Genomic DNA, 17,867 nt, shown 5'->3' with positions numbered 1-17,867 from the left:
GCTCCAGCTTTGGAGTCACAGAGGGTCACCCAGGTTGGCAGCTCACGTCGGCACTGGGCAGTGTTTACAGAGAGGGCTCTACATCTAGGCTCCTGGGGAACCAACAGCTGGATGGTAAATCAGGTACTCACTGACCATAAGGTTTTCTTTTTCTCCTGCAATACCAAGCAGACCACATGTAAATACTAACGGAACTCTGCCCTTCTTTCGGGCATAATACCACAGAAGACTGAGAGGAAAACAGGTGTCCCAAAACCAATCGTAATTTTTATCCTTTTCTTTAAATTTAATTAACTAGTTTTAAATTAAATTATTTTGAGCTTGAACTCAGGCCTGGGTGCTGTCCCTTACTTAGCTCAAGGCTGGTGCTCTACCACTCAAGCTTTTTGCTGATTTCAACAGACAATCCTCAGATCTCAACCTCCTGAGCAGTATCTAGGATTACAGGCACGAGCTACCAGTGCTTGGCTATTTTTCCATTTTAAAAGAGAATAATATTTCCCCTCATTTAACTACCAATGCTTATCTTACTGTTCTGATAAAAGTTACAAAATACGGTAAGGTAAGTCATAAAAGCTTTTTAAACACCAGGTTTCCTGGAATTTGCATTCCTGGGGGGAAATGAAGTAATCAAATCCAAAACACTAATGTTAATAACCATCCTCACTTAAAAGGAAAAAGCAGGACACTTACTGCGAGAGTATCCAAAGCGTCCACAAGGGTCAAAGAGTAGTTCCCTAGCACGTCATTGATGTTCAGATTCGAGCTGAAAAAGAAGCACAATTACAATTCAACAAAGGACTTTATTTTGAAAGAGAAATAAAGATTACAACACTGCCTGGGCCCTGTGGTCCTGTCTCCAGTCCCAGCACTCTCAAAGGCTGGGGCCTTCTGGAGTTCAAAGCCAGCCTTGCCCATGATGCACGTTTGAGACCAGCCCAGTACAATAACCCCCCCAAAAAAAAATAAACCTAAACACTCATCAAAAACGAAAATTGTATGCCAGGCGCTGGTGGCTCACACCTGTAATCCTAGCTACTTAGGAGGCTGAGATCTGAGGCTCACAGTTCAAAGACAGCTCCAGGCAGAAAGGTCTGTGAGATTCTTATCTCCAATGAACCACCCTGTGGCTCAAAGTGGTAGAGAGCTCTAGTAACTCTTATTGACTCAGAAACTGGCTGTGACTTTTATCCGTATGGTGAAGATCTGCCTCAGGAGCCACAAGTCACAAAGACATTTGCAGAATACCAGCGTGCAAAGAGTAGACAACAATCCCCCGCCCTTTCTCTGCGTTAGTTTATTGCCATAAGTGCTCTCTTGCACCCTGTCTAGCCTCACAAGTCTCTTAATATCACAGTCGCTAACAATTGAAGGACAAAATCACCCCCTCCAGGCCCTGACACACAGGAAGAATTAAACACCTCCAGTCTGCCACCAGTGCCTCATCCGTCCTTCAGTGGAAGGGGTCAATGGACTTCTCAACACCTTTTTTTTTTTTTCTTTTTTAACCAACAGCTCATCTTCATTATCCCCAGTAATTCTGCATGGAGATCTTATAACCTGAACCAGCGCAGGAGCGAGGCCTTGGCCCCTCCTTAACACACACACGCATACACACGCTTGCTACTCTATCCCAACACACACATACACATACATACACACACACACACACACACACACACACACGCTTGCTACTCTCTCCCAACACACACACACACACACACACACACGCTTGCTACTCTCTCCCAACACACACACACACACATATACTTGCTACTCTCTCCCAAAACACACACACACACACACGCTTGCTACTCTCTCCCAACACACACACACACACACGCACACACACATACTTGCTACTCTCTCCCAAAACACACACACACACACACACACACACACACTTGCTACTCTCTCCCAACACCGACTGTCCATTCTGAAGCACTCTCCAGACAACAACTCCAGGGCTAAAGCATAACTCGGAGACAGAGTATTTGTTTCGCATAGGCCAGCCGAAGCATTAGTAGAAACAAAACACGGGGCTGGGAAGGTGGCTCAGTGGTAGAGTGCCTCTCATGCACGAGGCCCTGGGTTCCATTCCTCAGCACCACATAAGCAGAAAAAGCCAGAAGTGGCGCTGTGGCTCCAGTGGTATAGCACTAGCCTTCAGCTGAAGAGCTGAGGGACAGCGTCCAGGCCCAGAGTTCAGGCCCCATGACTGGCAAAAAAAAAAAAAAAAAAAAAGGAAAGAAAGAAAAGAAACAAAACAGCCAGCACTGGTAGCTCACACCTATAATCCTACCTACCAAGCAGGCTCCAATCTGAGAATCTCAGTTGAAAGCCAGCTGGGGTAAGAAAGACCATGAGATTCTTATTTCCAATAAAGCTGGGCACTGGTGGCTCCCCTCTATAATCCTAACTACTCAGGAGGCTGAGATCTGAGGCTCATGGTTCAATGCCCAGGCAGGAAAGTCCGTGAGTAAAAATCTCCATTTCAATAATTTACTCAGAAAAGGCTGGAAGTAGTGCTGTAGCTCCGGTGGTAGAGCACTAGCCTTGAGCAGAAGCTCAGGGATAGCACCCAACCCTGAGTTCAAGCCCTAAGACCAGCAAACAAACAAAAAAACAATATAACAAATAGCTCTTCAGTTACTAGTTATTCTCTACTTCTAGCTTTGTGGTGGTTAATAGGAGATAAGAATCTCACCAACTTTCCTATCCAGACTGGCTTCAGACCATGATCCTCAGATCTCAGGCTCCAAAGTAACTAGCATTACAGGTGTGAGCTACGAGCATGGGCCCTCTCTTTTTTTACACTACAAACTCCAGCCATGTCAAGGAACAATACTCCACCTGGAAGACAGGGTGTGAGAAACAGTGATAGAGACAGCTAGAGAATTCATGACCAAAAACTTAATTTATTCCTTTGTCCCAGTCTCACAAATCCAAAAGAGAATGGCAGAAGCTTGTGGGGGGCGGGGAGGGGGGGCGCGGCGGGGAGTGACAGTTAAAGAAGAAAACCAGACAACTGGTTTCCCACAAAGAGGGAAAGCCTCCGTTGAATTTCCAGCAAGAGATTCACTCCTACCTATCTTCCATCTCCCCTTCGCTTTATCTGCCCTGTAGCAAGCATCCTGATCCATTTTTGCCCTACTCCCCTGTGAGAAAAGCCTGGGGCGCGGCTGGGCCTGCCATCTAACGCCCCCTGCAGCCCTCAGCTGGAGTGAAACGGACCCTAGGTGAAGAAGCAGGCATAAATCACTTCAGTCAGTAGATCTTCCAAGAGCCTTCCAGACAACCTGTTTCATGCTATATTAGGCCACTTCATCTAAGATGGACAATTTACAGCACAACTGTTTCAAAACAAGCTACGTGGAGGGAACTATCCAGGAAGCGGCGCTGTCTTGTGTAGCACAAGCCGCAAATTCAGCCCACACATGGCTGGGAAACCGCCTGCTTCTCCTATGTGTTGATTCTTTATAAATAAAGGTATGCAATGGCAAAAGGTTCCCTTAAGGTGGGAATTACAGATTCGAATACACATATGAAAGAAAGAACAGAACAGAAATGACAAGGGCCCCGTGCCCAATTCTACCAACTCAAGCACATTCTGGGTGCTAATGGCTCACAACTTTAATCCTAGCTACTCGGGAGGATGAGATCTGAGGATCGTGGCTCAAAGCCAGCTCTGGCAGAAAAGTCTGTGAGACTCTTCTCTCCAACTAACAACCAAAGTGCCAGCCTTGAGTGAAGGTGAGAAGCCCTGAGTTCAAGCCCCAACACCAGCACACAAGAAAAGAAGGCAGCAAAGGAGGAAGAGGAACAAAAAAGAAGAGGAAGAACAGGAGGAAGAAGGGAAGGAAAAGGAGGAGGAAGAAACTATTCTTCCAGCTTTAATATTTAATTACATTTCTCTGCTGATCACAAAGGAGTGAGTTTCAACAGCTTATCACTTAACATCTGAAGTAGATGGACAGCCAGTGACCCCCCCAGGTCACACCCTCCTCTGAACTACACCCCAATCTGTGGCCTGTACCACCCTTCCCACCTGCCCAAGCACATAAAAAGGATTACTAATTTTGAACTCCACATACTTCTCTATGTATCATGCTACTAAAATGGACCCGGTTTTAAAATACTTCTCAAGGGCCGGGCATGCAGCTCAAAGGGAGCAGAGCACTTGCTTTAAACATAAATATAAGGCCCTGGATTCAAAGGTCACAAACAATTTTTCATGATAATTCCTTATTCACTAATAACTGATCATTCTCCCACCTAAATTCCCCAAGTTTAAATGTTTATGATATGGAGACTGTTTGAAATTCTTATTACTTCCTCAAAAGATTAAAAAAAAACCAACTATGGCCTCTGACAATATTTGATCATATAACAAAATCAAACAGACATGTGCAAAAATGAAAATTCCCACAGACCTAACCTGTAACAGCTGACCAGAAACCTACCTGCTTCTACAGGGACACAAGAGATAAAGAGTCACGTGTTAAGCCTGGGAGAGATAAGCAAGAAAGACCCAGAAGGTAAAATGCACAGTAACTGCTCAAGTCTCAGGCGATGTGAAAATGCAAGCTAGCAGCTCAAAGAAAAGAACCCAAAAAAGGAGAACCGAGAAAATCAAGGCAGCCAATGAACCTCAGTGAGTGACGACACAGAAAAGGATCCGAGCCTGACTCTGAAAGACAGGGGAATTCATGGAGACAGCCCTCCTTCTTAGTCTAGGAGGGCCCAGAAATGGGCTAGTGTTTGGTCAGTTCCTTTGAGATTTGCTTTCTGTATTTCACTAGCAGTCCAATAGCCACAATCAAGAATGGTCACATGTCTGAGGCCTAGAGGTATATAGTCACCAGTCACAGAAACACTTAAAATACACTCAAAGGCACTTGAATCTGGATTCCGCCATTCAAACTGGGCCGTGTGAGAAGCAGAGGAGAGCGCAGCGGTCCGTCCGTCCGTCTGCAGCTGCGCAGGTAGATGGCAGCAGGTGCTGCCTACAGGATTGATTTGTGTCACATGAGCTCAGCACACCAGTCCAGGTCAAAGAAGGGCAACAAGATAAACCTCAAGGAAATGTGGCCAAAAACAGAGTCACACGTGCGAGGCACCCACACGTTTGTTTCTGGGCTTTTACATGCAGTATTTGAACAGTGAGTTCCCTCCTTCTGAAAATAATTAATACAAGACACGTGACCACAATCATGAATATGGCTGATTTTAAAATTCTGAAAGTTTAATCACACACACTCACACACACACATAGATATTATTTATCTGCAGGATACAAATGTGCCCTCCTGGTTCAGAATACAAAGCTGAGGTTGAAAACTTCCTTGGAAAAGTCTCAAAGCATGAGAGGAGGACAGTTAAAGTTGACAGGAGATGAAACATGGACATTTCCAGTCTTTGGAAAAGGACCCACATGAGATCTACTGCCAGCCTTCAACCCCACAGCTCTTACCTCCTCAAAGACACAGGGCTACTTTGCCCATTACTAATAATCTCATCTTTCCCAACTTTCCTACAATAGTGTAGCTGTCTAAAGAGACCTGATTTCAATGTACAGATTGCCCCAAATCCATAACACACACACACACACACACACCACACACACACACACAGCAACCTGTGACACACAAGAAACCACCAAGATCAACAAGTTCAGTCAACCACCACCTCACCTTGCTAAAGAGGGGGCTCCCAAAGCTCTCAAAGGCTCTCAAGATTCATTAAGGAAAAGATTAGGACCAGCGATGGTGGCACATGCCTGTAATCTCAGCTATGAGTGAGGCATAGTAGATAGATCACAGTCCAAGGCCAGCTCCAAGCAAAAATCACGCTCTATCTGAAAAAATAAAGTTAAAAAAAGGGCTCAGGGTGGCTCAAGTGGTTAAGTGCTTCACACAAGGCCCTGAGTTCAACCCCAATACCATCATAAAGGAAAAAGAAAAAGAACAGCAACTTGCTCCAGACCATCATATTCCCAAGCAAGCATGCTACCACAACTCCCCATCAATTTTTTTAGTTTTCTTAGTCCTAGCAAAGGGCAGTCACTCAGTGCCAGGATTCTCCCCTTCCTATGAATGTCAGAAGCATGGGTGGGAAAACACCACGAAGATCTAAGGTATGTACCCACTCTGATTGTAACTGTATTAAAATGTGTAAATATATGCACACAAGCAAAGATAACTTCAAAATAGCCAGTGGCTCGGGACTCATGTCTGTAATCCCAGCTACTCAGGAGCTGAAATCTGAGGATCATGGATCAAAGCCAGCCCAGGCAGGAAAAGTCCATGAGACTCTTATCTCAAAAGTATTTAAGATACACTCGCTTGCTCGGCCAGCACACTTCCACTGATTTAAAACCCCAACCCCCTCCAAAACCAGAGTTGAGATCAGAAGAAAACACACATATAGGTATAAACCTATTTAAATGAGCAAGACAACTCATTCATTTCCACAACTCAAGAAAGACCGATCCAATTTTTATGGGTTTTTTTAAATATAAATCCTCCTCAAAGAAATTAAGATTGAAAACATTTTTGCATGAACTTTTTTGGAGGAAGGAGAAAAAAAGAGTCAAAGGAGGAAGAACTCAGTTATGACAGGTGCATGGAGACCTGGGCTCAATCCCCAGCACCGCATAAAAGGAAAAAAGAAAAGGGAAGAAGGGAGGGAGGGAAGGGTTGGGAAGAGGAAGGAACACATTTCTTTGGACTAAGACTAATCTGGTGACATGAACAATAACTCAACCAGTTTGCTGGTAGAACAATTTGCAAAGGCCCAGTCCCTTCTAAAGTAAACTTAAGATCTCACCTCCCTAACATACTACAAATTAAGGCACAAATCTACACATGACCAAAGCTTTATTTTTCTTCTTCTTGCTTTTGTCGATGGTGGGGCTTGAACTCTGGGCCTGGGCGCTGTCCCTCAGCTCTTCAGCTCCAGGCCAGCGCTCTGCCACTTGAGCCACAGCACCACTTCCGGTTTCCTGGTGGTTCATCGGAGATCAGAGTCTCACGGACCTGTCTGCCCAGGATGGCTTCGAACCCCCGATCCTCAGACCTCAGCCTCCAGACTGGCCAGGATGACAGTTTTGAAAAGTCCCCAAGCCCTGCCCCCCCCCCCAACTTCCCGGTGGCGAAGCAAACGTGGTGTCTCAATGATCCAGAGCCGGCCGTGCGCGCGCCCGGGATGGGAGGGGTGGGCACGGATCCGCGGCCGCCTCCAGGGGACCCCGGGCTCGGCCCCCTCCCCACCCCGCCCGCCCCTCTCCCGGGCGCTCCACGTCCGCCGCGGTGACCCCCGCCCCGGGAACTCCGCCCGGCCGCGCGGGGCCGACGCCCTCCGGACGCCCTGCGGCTGGGCTGGGACCGTCCGAACCCCAAACCCGAGTCCCCACCCCCCTCACACACACACCCGCGGCGGGGCCGTCGATCCCTTTCCTGCCCAGGAATCAAGCCTTGCTGGCGGTATGTCTCGTTCACAGCCACCAAGGGCTGGGCGTGGCAACCCGATTACCGGTGGGAGAGCCTCCCGAGCCCGGCCTCCCGAGCCCGGCCTCCCGAGGCCACCGCACAACACGTCCGTCCGTCGAAGACGGGCCTGGACGGCTGCCCTCGAGTTTGCGCACTTCCAGACCCAAGTCCGGTCCCCGGCCCATCCGCGCACCCCCAGCCCGGACGGACCCCGCCGAAAGGGGGGGATAATGCGAGCTACACCGGGAGGCCGGCCACGGAGGGGGCAGGACGCGCCCCCGCCCCGGCCGACCGCGCCCGCCCCGCCGCCCCGACCCCGCGCACTCACGGGTCCCCGCGGTCGGGCCCCCGGCCGCGGCAGTGGATGGGATTGAGCTCGTCCTGGGGGAAGGCGTGCGCCATGTAGTTGTCGTAGCCGAAGACGAACATGCCCCGCGCCAGGTCCCGCATCTGGGCCCGCAGCTGCGGCGGGAAGGCGCCGCTGTAGCGCCGCTCGTACTCGTCCGGGCCGCAGCCGCCCAGCGCGTAGCCACCCCAGGGCGCCGGGCCGCACACGCCGCCGGGTCCCGGCCGCCGCGGAGCCTCGGGCCGGCCGCCCGCCGCCGCCGCCGCCGCCCCGACCCCGGGCCGCGAGAGCCACGGCGGCCCCGACGGCGCCCCCGGCCGGCCCGCGGGCCCCGGCGCGGAGGGCGCGGAGCCGTCGGGGCCCCTCAAGCGCTGGAAGCCGAAGCTGAGCGGGAAGCGCTGGTAGAAGCCCATGCTGGGGCCCAGCCCGAAGACCAGCCACAGGACGCCGTGCAGGCCGAGCCGGAGGAGCAGCAGCCCCAGGACGAGCGCTCGCCATTGCATGGTCGCGCGGCCGCCGCGGGCATTCTTTTACAGCGCGGGACCAGGCCCGCCGACCGCCGCACCCGCGTCCGCCCCGGAGCTCCGCGCGCGGCCCCTTTAAGGAACTCCCCGCCCGTGACGCACCAGGAACTGGCCCATTGTCACCCCCCCACCCAGTCCCGGCGTCTCGGCCCCACCAGCCCGGCCCCGAGTTCGCCCTCCCGGTCGCCCCGGATTGGCCCGGCCCGAGCCCTGGCCTCGCGGGGCGCGGCCCCGGACTCCCTCCGGGCGCCATAGGCTGCCAGGACCACCGCAGGGCCGGCAGGCCCCGCCTCTCGCCCCGCCCCATCCCCAGGCCCCGCCCCGGTCAAGCCCCGCCCATGACCCCGCCCTATTCCGTCGACGGGCCCCGCCCTATTTCGTCCTCAGGACCCGCCCCTGTCTAGGCTCCGCCCACGGGGCGGTCCGAAGTCCGGACCGGCTGGCGTGGCGAGCTGGGGGCGCTCGGGCCCCGGACCGGGGAACTTGCAGCCAATGGGAGCGCGGCACGGGAGCGCCTGCCGGACACCGGACGGAGACGCCTCCCGGGCCACCGGGTAAGGTGGCGTCCCGGCCGGAGCGTGTGTCAGTCCGGGAAGGGTCGGGAGGAAGCCACGCCAAGTCTGGGTTAGGAGAGGCGACGCGAGGCTTAGAACGAGAAGGGGAAGCCGGGCGCGCTGGCTCGCGCCTGTCATCCCGGCCACTCAGGAGGCTGAGACCTGAGGATCGAGGTTCAAAGCCAGCCCGGGCAGGAACGTCCGTGAGACTCGATCTCCAGTGAACCACCAGGAAACCGGAAGTGGCGCGGTGGCTCAAACGGTGGAGCGCTCGCCTTGAGCTGAAGAGCTCAGGGACAGCGCCCAGGCCCAGAGTTCAAGACCCACCACCCACCAAAGGGGGGGGGGAGCCACCGGACAGTTTATGCGACCCTAGTGTCCATGCTTGGGGCCGGCTTTGCCTCCTAAGAGTTACCCCTGCTATGCCTAAAACGGATTCCCAGACCCCATCTTAGACCAACCGAATTCCATCTCTCCGAGGGGAGCACCCCTCGCCCAGCCCTCCCCTCCCAACCGTCTCTTCCCGTGCAGGACAGCAATGTCCTCACCTGGGAGATGTGGGTAGGTGTGGAATTAAATCACTTCACCCCCGTGTCTACTTCCAATAAATTAAGAAGATGGCAGGTTTCAGATGGAAAGGGGTATATGGTTTTCCTGTAAGATTTGGCACCTTTGGGAAACTTAAATGCCCTCCCTCCACATGTTTATGTCGTGTATCTATCAAAGGGTCCTGAAAAGTTTGGTCAGAGACTGGCTGAGTAACCCAGGGAGTGGGAAGCATAGTAAACTGTCATAGAACATTCTTGCCATGTTCTCAGAAACAGAGGACTTTTTGCAATACTGTGTAGTTTTTTAACTGGGCCTAACAAGAAATAACGATGACAACACACAGCACTCACAGAGGCAGACTTTTTGTAGGATAAACATTTCCCCTTCTAAAATTGCTAAATAGGCCCAAGCAAAACAAAGGGAGGCCAGTCTCATCTTTGTAATCCTGACTTCACGGGAGGCTGAGATCTGAGGATCAAGGTTCAAAGCCAAAAGATTCCCGAGAATCTTGTTTCCTATTAACTAGTAAAAAGCCAGGAGTGGAGCTGTAGTTGGAGCAGTAGAATGGAAAGCCTTGGGTGAAAAGGCGAAGTTGAAAGAGGCCCTAAATTCACCCTCCAGTGACAGCACAAAAAAAAATATCATTTAATAACCAAGGAAACCCATGCAACGTTGTAAAGATGTTTTTTTCATGGTAAAGCTGCCAATAAAAAAGGTTTCAAAAGATCTGTTCCACAGCAACCATCAGGTTAGAGGCTAATTCTCAGAGCTTGTTGGCTGGCTCTGTTAACCCTCTGTGTCATCTTTGTAACAAATTTAAATGTAAAAAATGTTCATAGACATACATGAGTTGTACATGGGAAGGAGAGGGCTCATGGTGACATTTCCATACATGCCCACAATGTGCCCCCATTTCTTAGGATAATTTCAACTGGTTTCACTGTCCCATTTCCACATAAGCATGTAAGCCACTTCGCATCCCCCTCTCCCTTCCCCCTGCCCATCCAGCGGTGACTTAAGCTCTGTGGAGGGTATTTACTAACCAACAGGAAACACCTGCAGTGGCCAAGTTACTTGTACAACAGCAGACTTTCAGGAAGTCAGAAAGGCTACTTGTTTTGTTCTCCTGTCTTCCTTTCTGGGTCTCTTCACTGGCCGATGCATTGTGGGAGAAATGACCTCAGAAGTTTCTAATAAAATGAAAATATCTTCATGATCAAACAGGATGGTTTCTCCCATGGTGGCCCTTTTTTTTTTTTTTTTTTTCAAATAAAGCATTTGGCCAGTTAGCTATTAAAATAGGTTCTTGGTATACAGTTTTACTCCTGAACTCAGTCATTCAGAGAAGCTCAAATTACAAAACAGGATTCCACTGGAACTCAATCCCTTGTGTAGACAGCACAAAAAGCAATTTAGTTCCTCGGTCAAAAAAAAAGTAACACTAAAGCAGCCATGGTCCAAAACATCTACTTCCCTTGATAAAATCAAAGGGATTCATTTTAGAAGTTACAGGTGATTTGGCTGACAGGGTCTCACTACAAAGCTCAGGCTGGTCTGGAACTCACAATCCTCCTGCCTCAGTTTCCCAAATGCTGAGCCTACAGGCCTAAGCCACCATAACCAAAGTATGTATACAACAAATTAAGCTAAATGTGTACATTCAGTAAACCCCTCCACAGCCCCCCATTTTTCACCTCCCAGGGCCTTGCCATGGAGAGTGGTGAGAAGATAATACCTAGGGACAGAAAAGCTACAATCACATAGCCAACTGGCCAGCGAAGGGCTGGCGGTACAGAATCACACCATGGACAGGAAGAGAAAGCAAACTGGACATAAGTATCATATCATTTCCCCAAGAGCTTTGATGTCTTCGTAGGACCAACATGCTTGGTATTGGAAATAGTTTCCTGATGAACTGTCCTAAGAAGACGTATCTTGCAGTGTTTCATACATGTATACAAGTAGTTGAGGGGAGGGGGACTTTTTTGAGAGTTTTGCCTTGTAGCTCAAGCTGGCCTGAAACTTTGGCAATATGCTTGTTCAAACTCTCAAGAGCTAGAATTACAGGCATGCGCCACCACATACCTAATTTTCTTAGTAAGTTTTTTACTTTTAAGACTGGACTTTCAGCTGGGAATGTATCCTTGGTAGAGCACTATGCCTAAGATCTCAAGGTCCTAGATTCCACTCCTAACATAGCAAAATCAAATTGTAATGGACTATCAAATGCTAAACACAGAAGCCACACAGAAGCCCTATACTGAGGACTGCAGGGGAGGGGCAGTGGCAGAGGGCTTCCCTAACACTCGGGAGGCTGACACGACCCCCATCCAAAAAAGTGAAAGTAACATGGGCTTCCCCCTAAATTCACTGCACCCTGACTTTACAAGTGGTAGCCATCCTCCACCCCACAACAACAAAACAACACAATTCCAGATCTAGGGATATTTCAAAAGTTTATTTCTACATTAACTAGCCCACAGGCCCATCTCTGAACGCTGAGTTGATTTCTTTCTAGCCCACGGTCTATGGACCCCTCCATGGTAATTTTCCTTCCGCTCCTTTCCAAAAAGTCTGCAACCTTTCAGCATGATGTACATTTTAAGTTAAAATTACCGTTACAACCCTCAAAATGCAAGTTTATTGAACAAAGCTAAGAAAAAGCAGTAAACAGATGAAAATGCATCTACCAAAATTTTTTTTAAAAAAACAAAAAAAAAAGAACTAAGTATTTACAAAGTTGAGTGACTATTAAGTTTCCACATGCAGAGGTTACACAGAAAAATGGTAGTGGCATTTGGATGTCTACAGATGGTGAAAGCAATGAACACACACACACGCACACACACACGGTCAACTGCAATGTATGCAGTCTCACACACACACACACGGTCAACTGCAATGTATGCAGTCACACACACACACGGTCAACTGCAATGTATGCACACACACACACACACACACGGTCAACTGCAATGTATGCAGTCCCTGCAGCCCAGCCCTCATCCCAGCCCCTCTTCTGGGACACATGTGGCCATGTTCTCCGTCCCAGCTCACAGTGACCATCAGTGGTATACACCACAGCAGTAAGTTTACATATCCCTTCGTTTCCAGAACCACCCATCCCACCTGGGAAGTATTCAACATGCCTCAAAGAAAAAGAGAACTTTAAAAGGTCGGATTCCGTTCACTAAAAAGGTGGATGGGAAACAAGTAACACGTGCAACACAGTGCAGTGCTCTGTACAGAAGTCTTAAGGCCATGGCAGTCTATAAATTAAAACTGCTATTTGCAAAAAAACAAAAACAAAAAACCCTCAATGGTGACATCCTCTTGAGTGCTCAATGTATCTGGAAACGCAGTGTGCAGGAAACAAATCCCACACAGCATGAAGCACACGAAACAGTGCCCGACAGGGCTCTTCTGCTACAGCGGCCTACGCAAACCTGCGTTATGAGTCCCTTTATGTGTACAGAGATCACTCAACTATAAAACGTGTTCCGTACTTTCTATACATGTCTGTATCATGAAGCCAACAATCAACAGCTTCAGTTCCCCGGTTCTCTGTGTGATTATTAAACAACCTGTAGACATTGTGCATGATTCATCAGAGAAAGCAGGCAGGTCTAGAGTTGTCATAATAATCAAGACATCTAATGGCACCAGACAAGAGTACCCAGCCTTACTTGGTAAGAGAAAAATTAAAAAATTGTTTTCTTTGTATCTTTTGTGCTGAAAGTCAACTTTATGACTCAATATAAAAAGTTAACAGCGTGTCATGCAGCACTGATTTAATGACTGGAGATAGAAAAAACAAACGTGTGTCTGAACGAAGTCTGACATTGTTAACAGGTTTTATTACACTGGCTGGAATGCTCTAAATTCATGAAAGCGTTTGAGAAAATCATCATCAATCCCAAGCCCTTAAAAAAGTGTATGGAAAAGGAAAAAAAATGAAAGAGTAATGATCTGGACATATATAAACTAGCATGCACGCCTTCCTCCTCCCACACTCCCGCTGCTATCTGGTGATGAAATATTCTCAGAAAACAGAGTACGTTTATAAAACCGTCAGGTAGGAACTCTCCAGTGTAAAGAGCCAACATCGTTGATCTGGCGCCTCTGCTCATTCTTTGCAGACCAGTTCTTAAAATTCCTACAGGGTAATTATACATGTCACATGCATTTGTGAGATAAGTAAACATTACGTTTATATTATCTCAAATGAGTCAGGCTTAAGGTTTTCTAAATACTGTGTGTGGCACTAGAAATTTCATGCTGTATCAAGTCAGTATCGGTATTAAGCTATTGGACTCTATAATGAAATATTATAGACATTTACTGAAAACCAATATAAAAATCTGGCCCAGAAAGACCATAATGGAAATATGCCATTTTCTTGATTTAAGATGGTCAAAAGTGTTTTGTTGTTTTTTTTAAAGGAAAGGTTGGGGGGTGGAGGGTTTCTACACACTAGGCCAAGTGTGTATGAGAAGCTGTGTCTGCTGACTTTATCATGACAACTCTAGCCGATTCGTTATGAAGGGTTAGGGATACACATCTTCAGCAGTGCACATGAGAAATAAACTCTGCAATTTCTTGGGTTTAGGAAGGACCGGATTCTGGGAAGTACTTCAGAGGAACGGACAGTAATTGTAGGATTAGAGCCAAGAAGGACTGGAAGACTTCATGAGATGTTTCAGCTTCTTCTAGATTTTGAATGTTGAATAAGCCACTGAAGTGTGATATCTAAAGATGAGGGAAAAAGTCAAAATGTTAAGATACTAAAGTGGAACTAAATAACCAAACAGGCACAATACTTAAAAGCGCAGCTAAGTCCAGGTACATGTACATGTGTCACCTTCCCCTCTTCTCAGCATCTGTGCTCCATTTACCTGAGCTCCGTGAGGATCACGTAATCAATAACCAAACTGAAAAAGTAAATTGTGTCTAGGGCAACTGGCGCATTTGTTATCCGTTGCTTCTTAGAAAAGCAGGTATTGCACACAAACTGCCAGGAACGTGAAGAGAAGGGCAAATACTCTGCCCCTGAAGAACTTTTTAAAGCATAATAGAAGAAACCAGGAGTTGGAGAGGTCACCCACACACAATGCCAGGCAAAGGAAACAGCAAAGCAAGTCAGATCAAGAGTCCACCAGGGCAGAACTGTGGGTGTGCTGCAGGTGAGAAAAGTGGCTGAAGCACAGAGAAGGAGCTCTCACGCACTGCACCTCCACATCAGGAGTTTGTGACCTTGCTCTTTTAGCATCTGGGCTGGAGAGTTCTTCCCTGTTGTCCGAGATGACCCTTTCTGCATCCTTCTAAGAGTGTTTCAGGGCAGCCAGAGCCTTAACCAGCTGATGTCATTATCATGCATCACTATAACCACCCAAAAATGTCTCCAGACTGCCCAATGTTCCCTAGGAAAAGTGTCCTGAAATAAAGCTGGAAACGAGAGTGGCTCCTGTCTCTAACCCTGTAGCTACTCAAACACTCAAACACACACACAAACACAATCACGCGCGCGTGCGCACGCGCACGCACACACACACACACACACACACACACACACACACACACACACACACACACACACACACACAGAGGAGGTTGTGGAGGATCGCCGTTCAAAACCAACCTAATCAGAAAAGTCTGCAAGGCTCCATCTCCAATTAACTGGCCAAATGCTGAACTAGAAGTATGTATCAAGTTGTAGAGCACCAACTATAAGCAAGAAAGTAGAGCTATAACATGAGCCTCTGAGTACAAGACCAGTGCTCATGTACATGTGTATACATGCACACACAACACATAATGTCCTAATTTCAAAACCACTGAGCTACAGAGAGCCAGATCATTGTATATGTCATTCTTGGATGATAACAAGGTAAGATTTTGCTTTCAAGCCAATGGGAAGCTACTGGCGAATTGTATTACTATATGTTAGTTAGCTAGCAATGGCAAGAGGAGACAGGGTGCTCCCATACAAAGTACAAGTATGCAGACTGTTGCCAATATGCAAACTGTCACAACCAAGTAGGCAGGGGATGAAGTCCTGAAGCAAGAGAGACACTGTAAGATGGGAAGGAGTAAACTGAGGAACAAGAAGCCAGCCAGGCACGGTGGTATACACCTGTAATTCCAGCACTCAGGAGGCTGAGATCAGACAATCATGAGTATGAGGCCATTCATGAGATACAGAGCAAGATTCTGTATTTAAAATAAAAATTTTGAAAGTGTAGAACTACCAGGACTTGGTAAGGGAGTGTAGGTAGAAGGCTGCGTATGTGAGTCACAGAAGTGTTGCTGGCTCAAACTGGCTGAAGGAAAACAGCTGTAAGAACTCAGCTTTAGCACATCAGGAGTAAAGGCAGTGATGTCTAGATCGACAGATCTGAGGAAGAGTTGGAGACCAGCACGACATCCTCACACGATGCCAGCTCAAGCTCCAGTGGCCGAGACTAGCTGGGAAAAGGACACCCAGAAGGCAGCTAAGGCAGAACAGGGCATCAACTGTCCTAATTCATAAAAAACAGCTCATAAGAAAGCACATGAGGATCATGCAGAATTAGCACTCTATACTCCAAGCCAGAAAGGGAAGCATAAATGTAACCTCCTACTTTCCCAGCTATACACACGAGAGAACTATATGGAAGCCATATCCCTGTCAAGAATACTGAGAGCTGAGATGGAGGAAACTCTACTGGGCTATGAAACCAGGACTCAACATGGATGAAATAGGTCCTTCGCACCTCTGCTGCAGAAGACGCTAGTCAGAAGACGGAAAAAGGTAAACCCGAGACAAAATGACCCATTTTAGCATTGAAGGAACTCACAAAAAACCTCCCCAGACTCTGCAGAGAAGAAAATGTCCCGAAAACAGACGAATCCTCAACACCAGATAAAAACACCGAAGAGAAATAACAAATCAGATGCAAAAAAAAAAAAAAAAAAAAAGAAAGAAAAGAAAAGAAAAAGTGATCTCCCAGGAAAGTTTCCTAATGTAAACAGTCTGCAGCGAGTATTTATCTCCATGTGATTTATGGACATGAAGCAGGCTCTTCTTATGCCATATGAGCAAGCTGGAAGTCTAACATGACGTTTCCTGCTCCTAGTATTTTTTAGAGACTGTCAGTAAAGGAAAAACTTAGAGCCAAAACATGTTATAAAATCTGAAGTCAGCCAGGTACTGGTAGCTCCCACCTTTAATCCTAGCTACTTAGGAGGCTGAGGTAAGAGCATGAGGCCCTGAGTTCAAGCCCTAGTGTGCGTGTGCACATTCATGCACCCACTATAGTCAAAAAGGAAGTGTAACCATTTGGCTATTAGTCAGGATTCCTTACTCCTACTAATCAGCCATTCTGATCTACATTTGAATCTAGCTAAAAGTAAATCCATTTCCTTAAATCTGCTAATACTTTAAGTGAACCAAGAGTTCTGAAATTACAAACTTGGTGACTACTGACCCAGAGCAAAGCACAGCTCGGTGTCATGTGTACACCTTTGCTGCACCTCTTGCATAAAAGAGCTCTAGAAAGCGTGTTGTTCTGTGTTTTCTTTGGAGTGGGGGGGGGGGGGGGAGGGCGTTCCTGGGGTGGGAGGTGAGGGAAGCATCCAGCTAGGCTGTGAGAACGACAAGACAAAAGATGTTCCCCTCAAAAGCTCTCTCCTGAGTTAGGGAATACTAAAGAATACAAAAGGAGCAACAGATTGACAGAGGAGCCCAGTATACTAAAAGCCAAGTTCATGCAGAAGAAGGCTCCTTTCTCTTGCTACCCAATGACTGCACGAGGTTCATTCTCTGCTGTGGGACCGCAGGGAGCCCTGCACTATGGGTAATCTCTATCCCTGAGATGAGAGAGAAATGCCTCCAGATATAGCCACGTCTCCTGGGAGAAAATGACTCACTGAAACGTACCTTAAAATTTAACAAGAATTTCCCCACTAGCACCTAACAAAAAATTTAAACAAGGTCCATTTAACCACAAATGCTTTCTAGAGTCTGTTCTCAAATTAAATACTCTCCATGTATGTAACAAGTCATTTATTCTCACCATTCAATAAAGGAATATTTGCATCCAAAAGTAGAATTATCAGGGTTTATACTGCTTTGTAGTGGCCTTTCAACAAGTCCCAAATGAGCCAGAACAACAGCAACCCTATGAGCTCACTAAAACGTGTTTGGAGGCAGTTTGGAGGGACTAGCAGTAACCCAAAGTCAGACGTCATGAACAAGAAGTGACATACTGAATGAAGGCTGAAGAAAAATACCAGAATCTTTAGAGTAATTAGTTAAGGTGAAATCATACTGGAGTGGATGGGCCCTAATCCAATGGCCTGAGTCTAACAAGATACTAAACTTAGGAAGAAAAGAGAGCCATGGAGGCAGAGTGGAGCAGAAACA

At 47.7% G+C, this 17,867-nt stretch overlaps 2 protein-coding genes across 2 annotated transcripts in view; both read right to left on the bottom strand.

Annotated features, from left to right (window-relative positions):
• Edem1 (ER degradation enhancing alpha-mannosidase like protein 1) overlaps positions 1-8,408 on the bottom strand; it is a 30,056-nt gene extending 21,648 nt beyond the window's left edge. Inside the window, exons 1-2 of the mRNA XM_070019003.1 lie at positions 7,819-8,408; positions 694-766 (exon numbers count right to left, since the gene is read on the bottom strand). Coding sequence (XP_069875104.1) covers positions 694-766; positions 7,819-8,339 — 594 coding nt within the window. The 5' untranslated portion in view covers positions 8,340-8,408. The remainder of the gene's footprint in view (positions 1-693; positions 767-7,818) is intronic.
• A 3,494-nt stretch (positions 8,409-11,902) lies between these two features.
• Positions 11,903-17,867, bottom strand: part of Arl8b (ARF like GTPase 8B) — a 35,856-nt gene continuing 29,891 nt past the window's right edge. The window contains exon 7 of the mRNA XM_070019002.1: positions 11,903-14,212. Coding sequence (XP_069875103.1) covers positions 14,163-14,212 — 50 coding nt within the window. The 3' untranslated portion in view covers positions 11,903-14,162. The remainder of the gene's footprint in view (positions 14,213-17,867) is intronic.

The sequence above is a fragment of the Dipodomys merriami genome, unplaced genomic scaffold (assembly GCF_024711535.1).
Source record: "Dipodomys merriami isolate MVZ:Mamm:240054 unplaced genomic scaffold, mDipMer1.0.p SCAF_13, whole genome shotgun sequence".
Lineage (NCBI taxonomy): Eukaryota > Metazoa > Chordata > Mammalia > Rodentia > Heteromyidae > Dipodomys > Dipodomys merriami.
The sequence above is the reverse complement of the archived record's forward strand: the minus strand, read 5'-3'. Positions and strand labels throughout refer to the sequence as shown.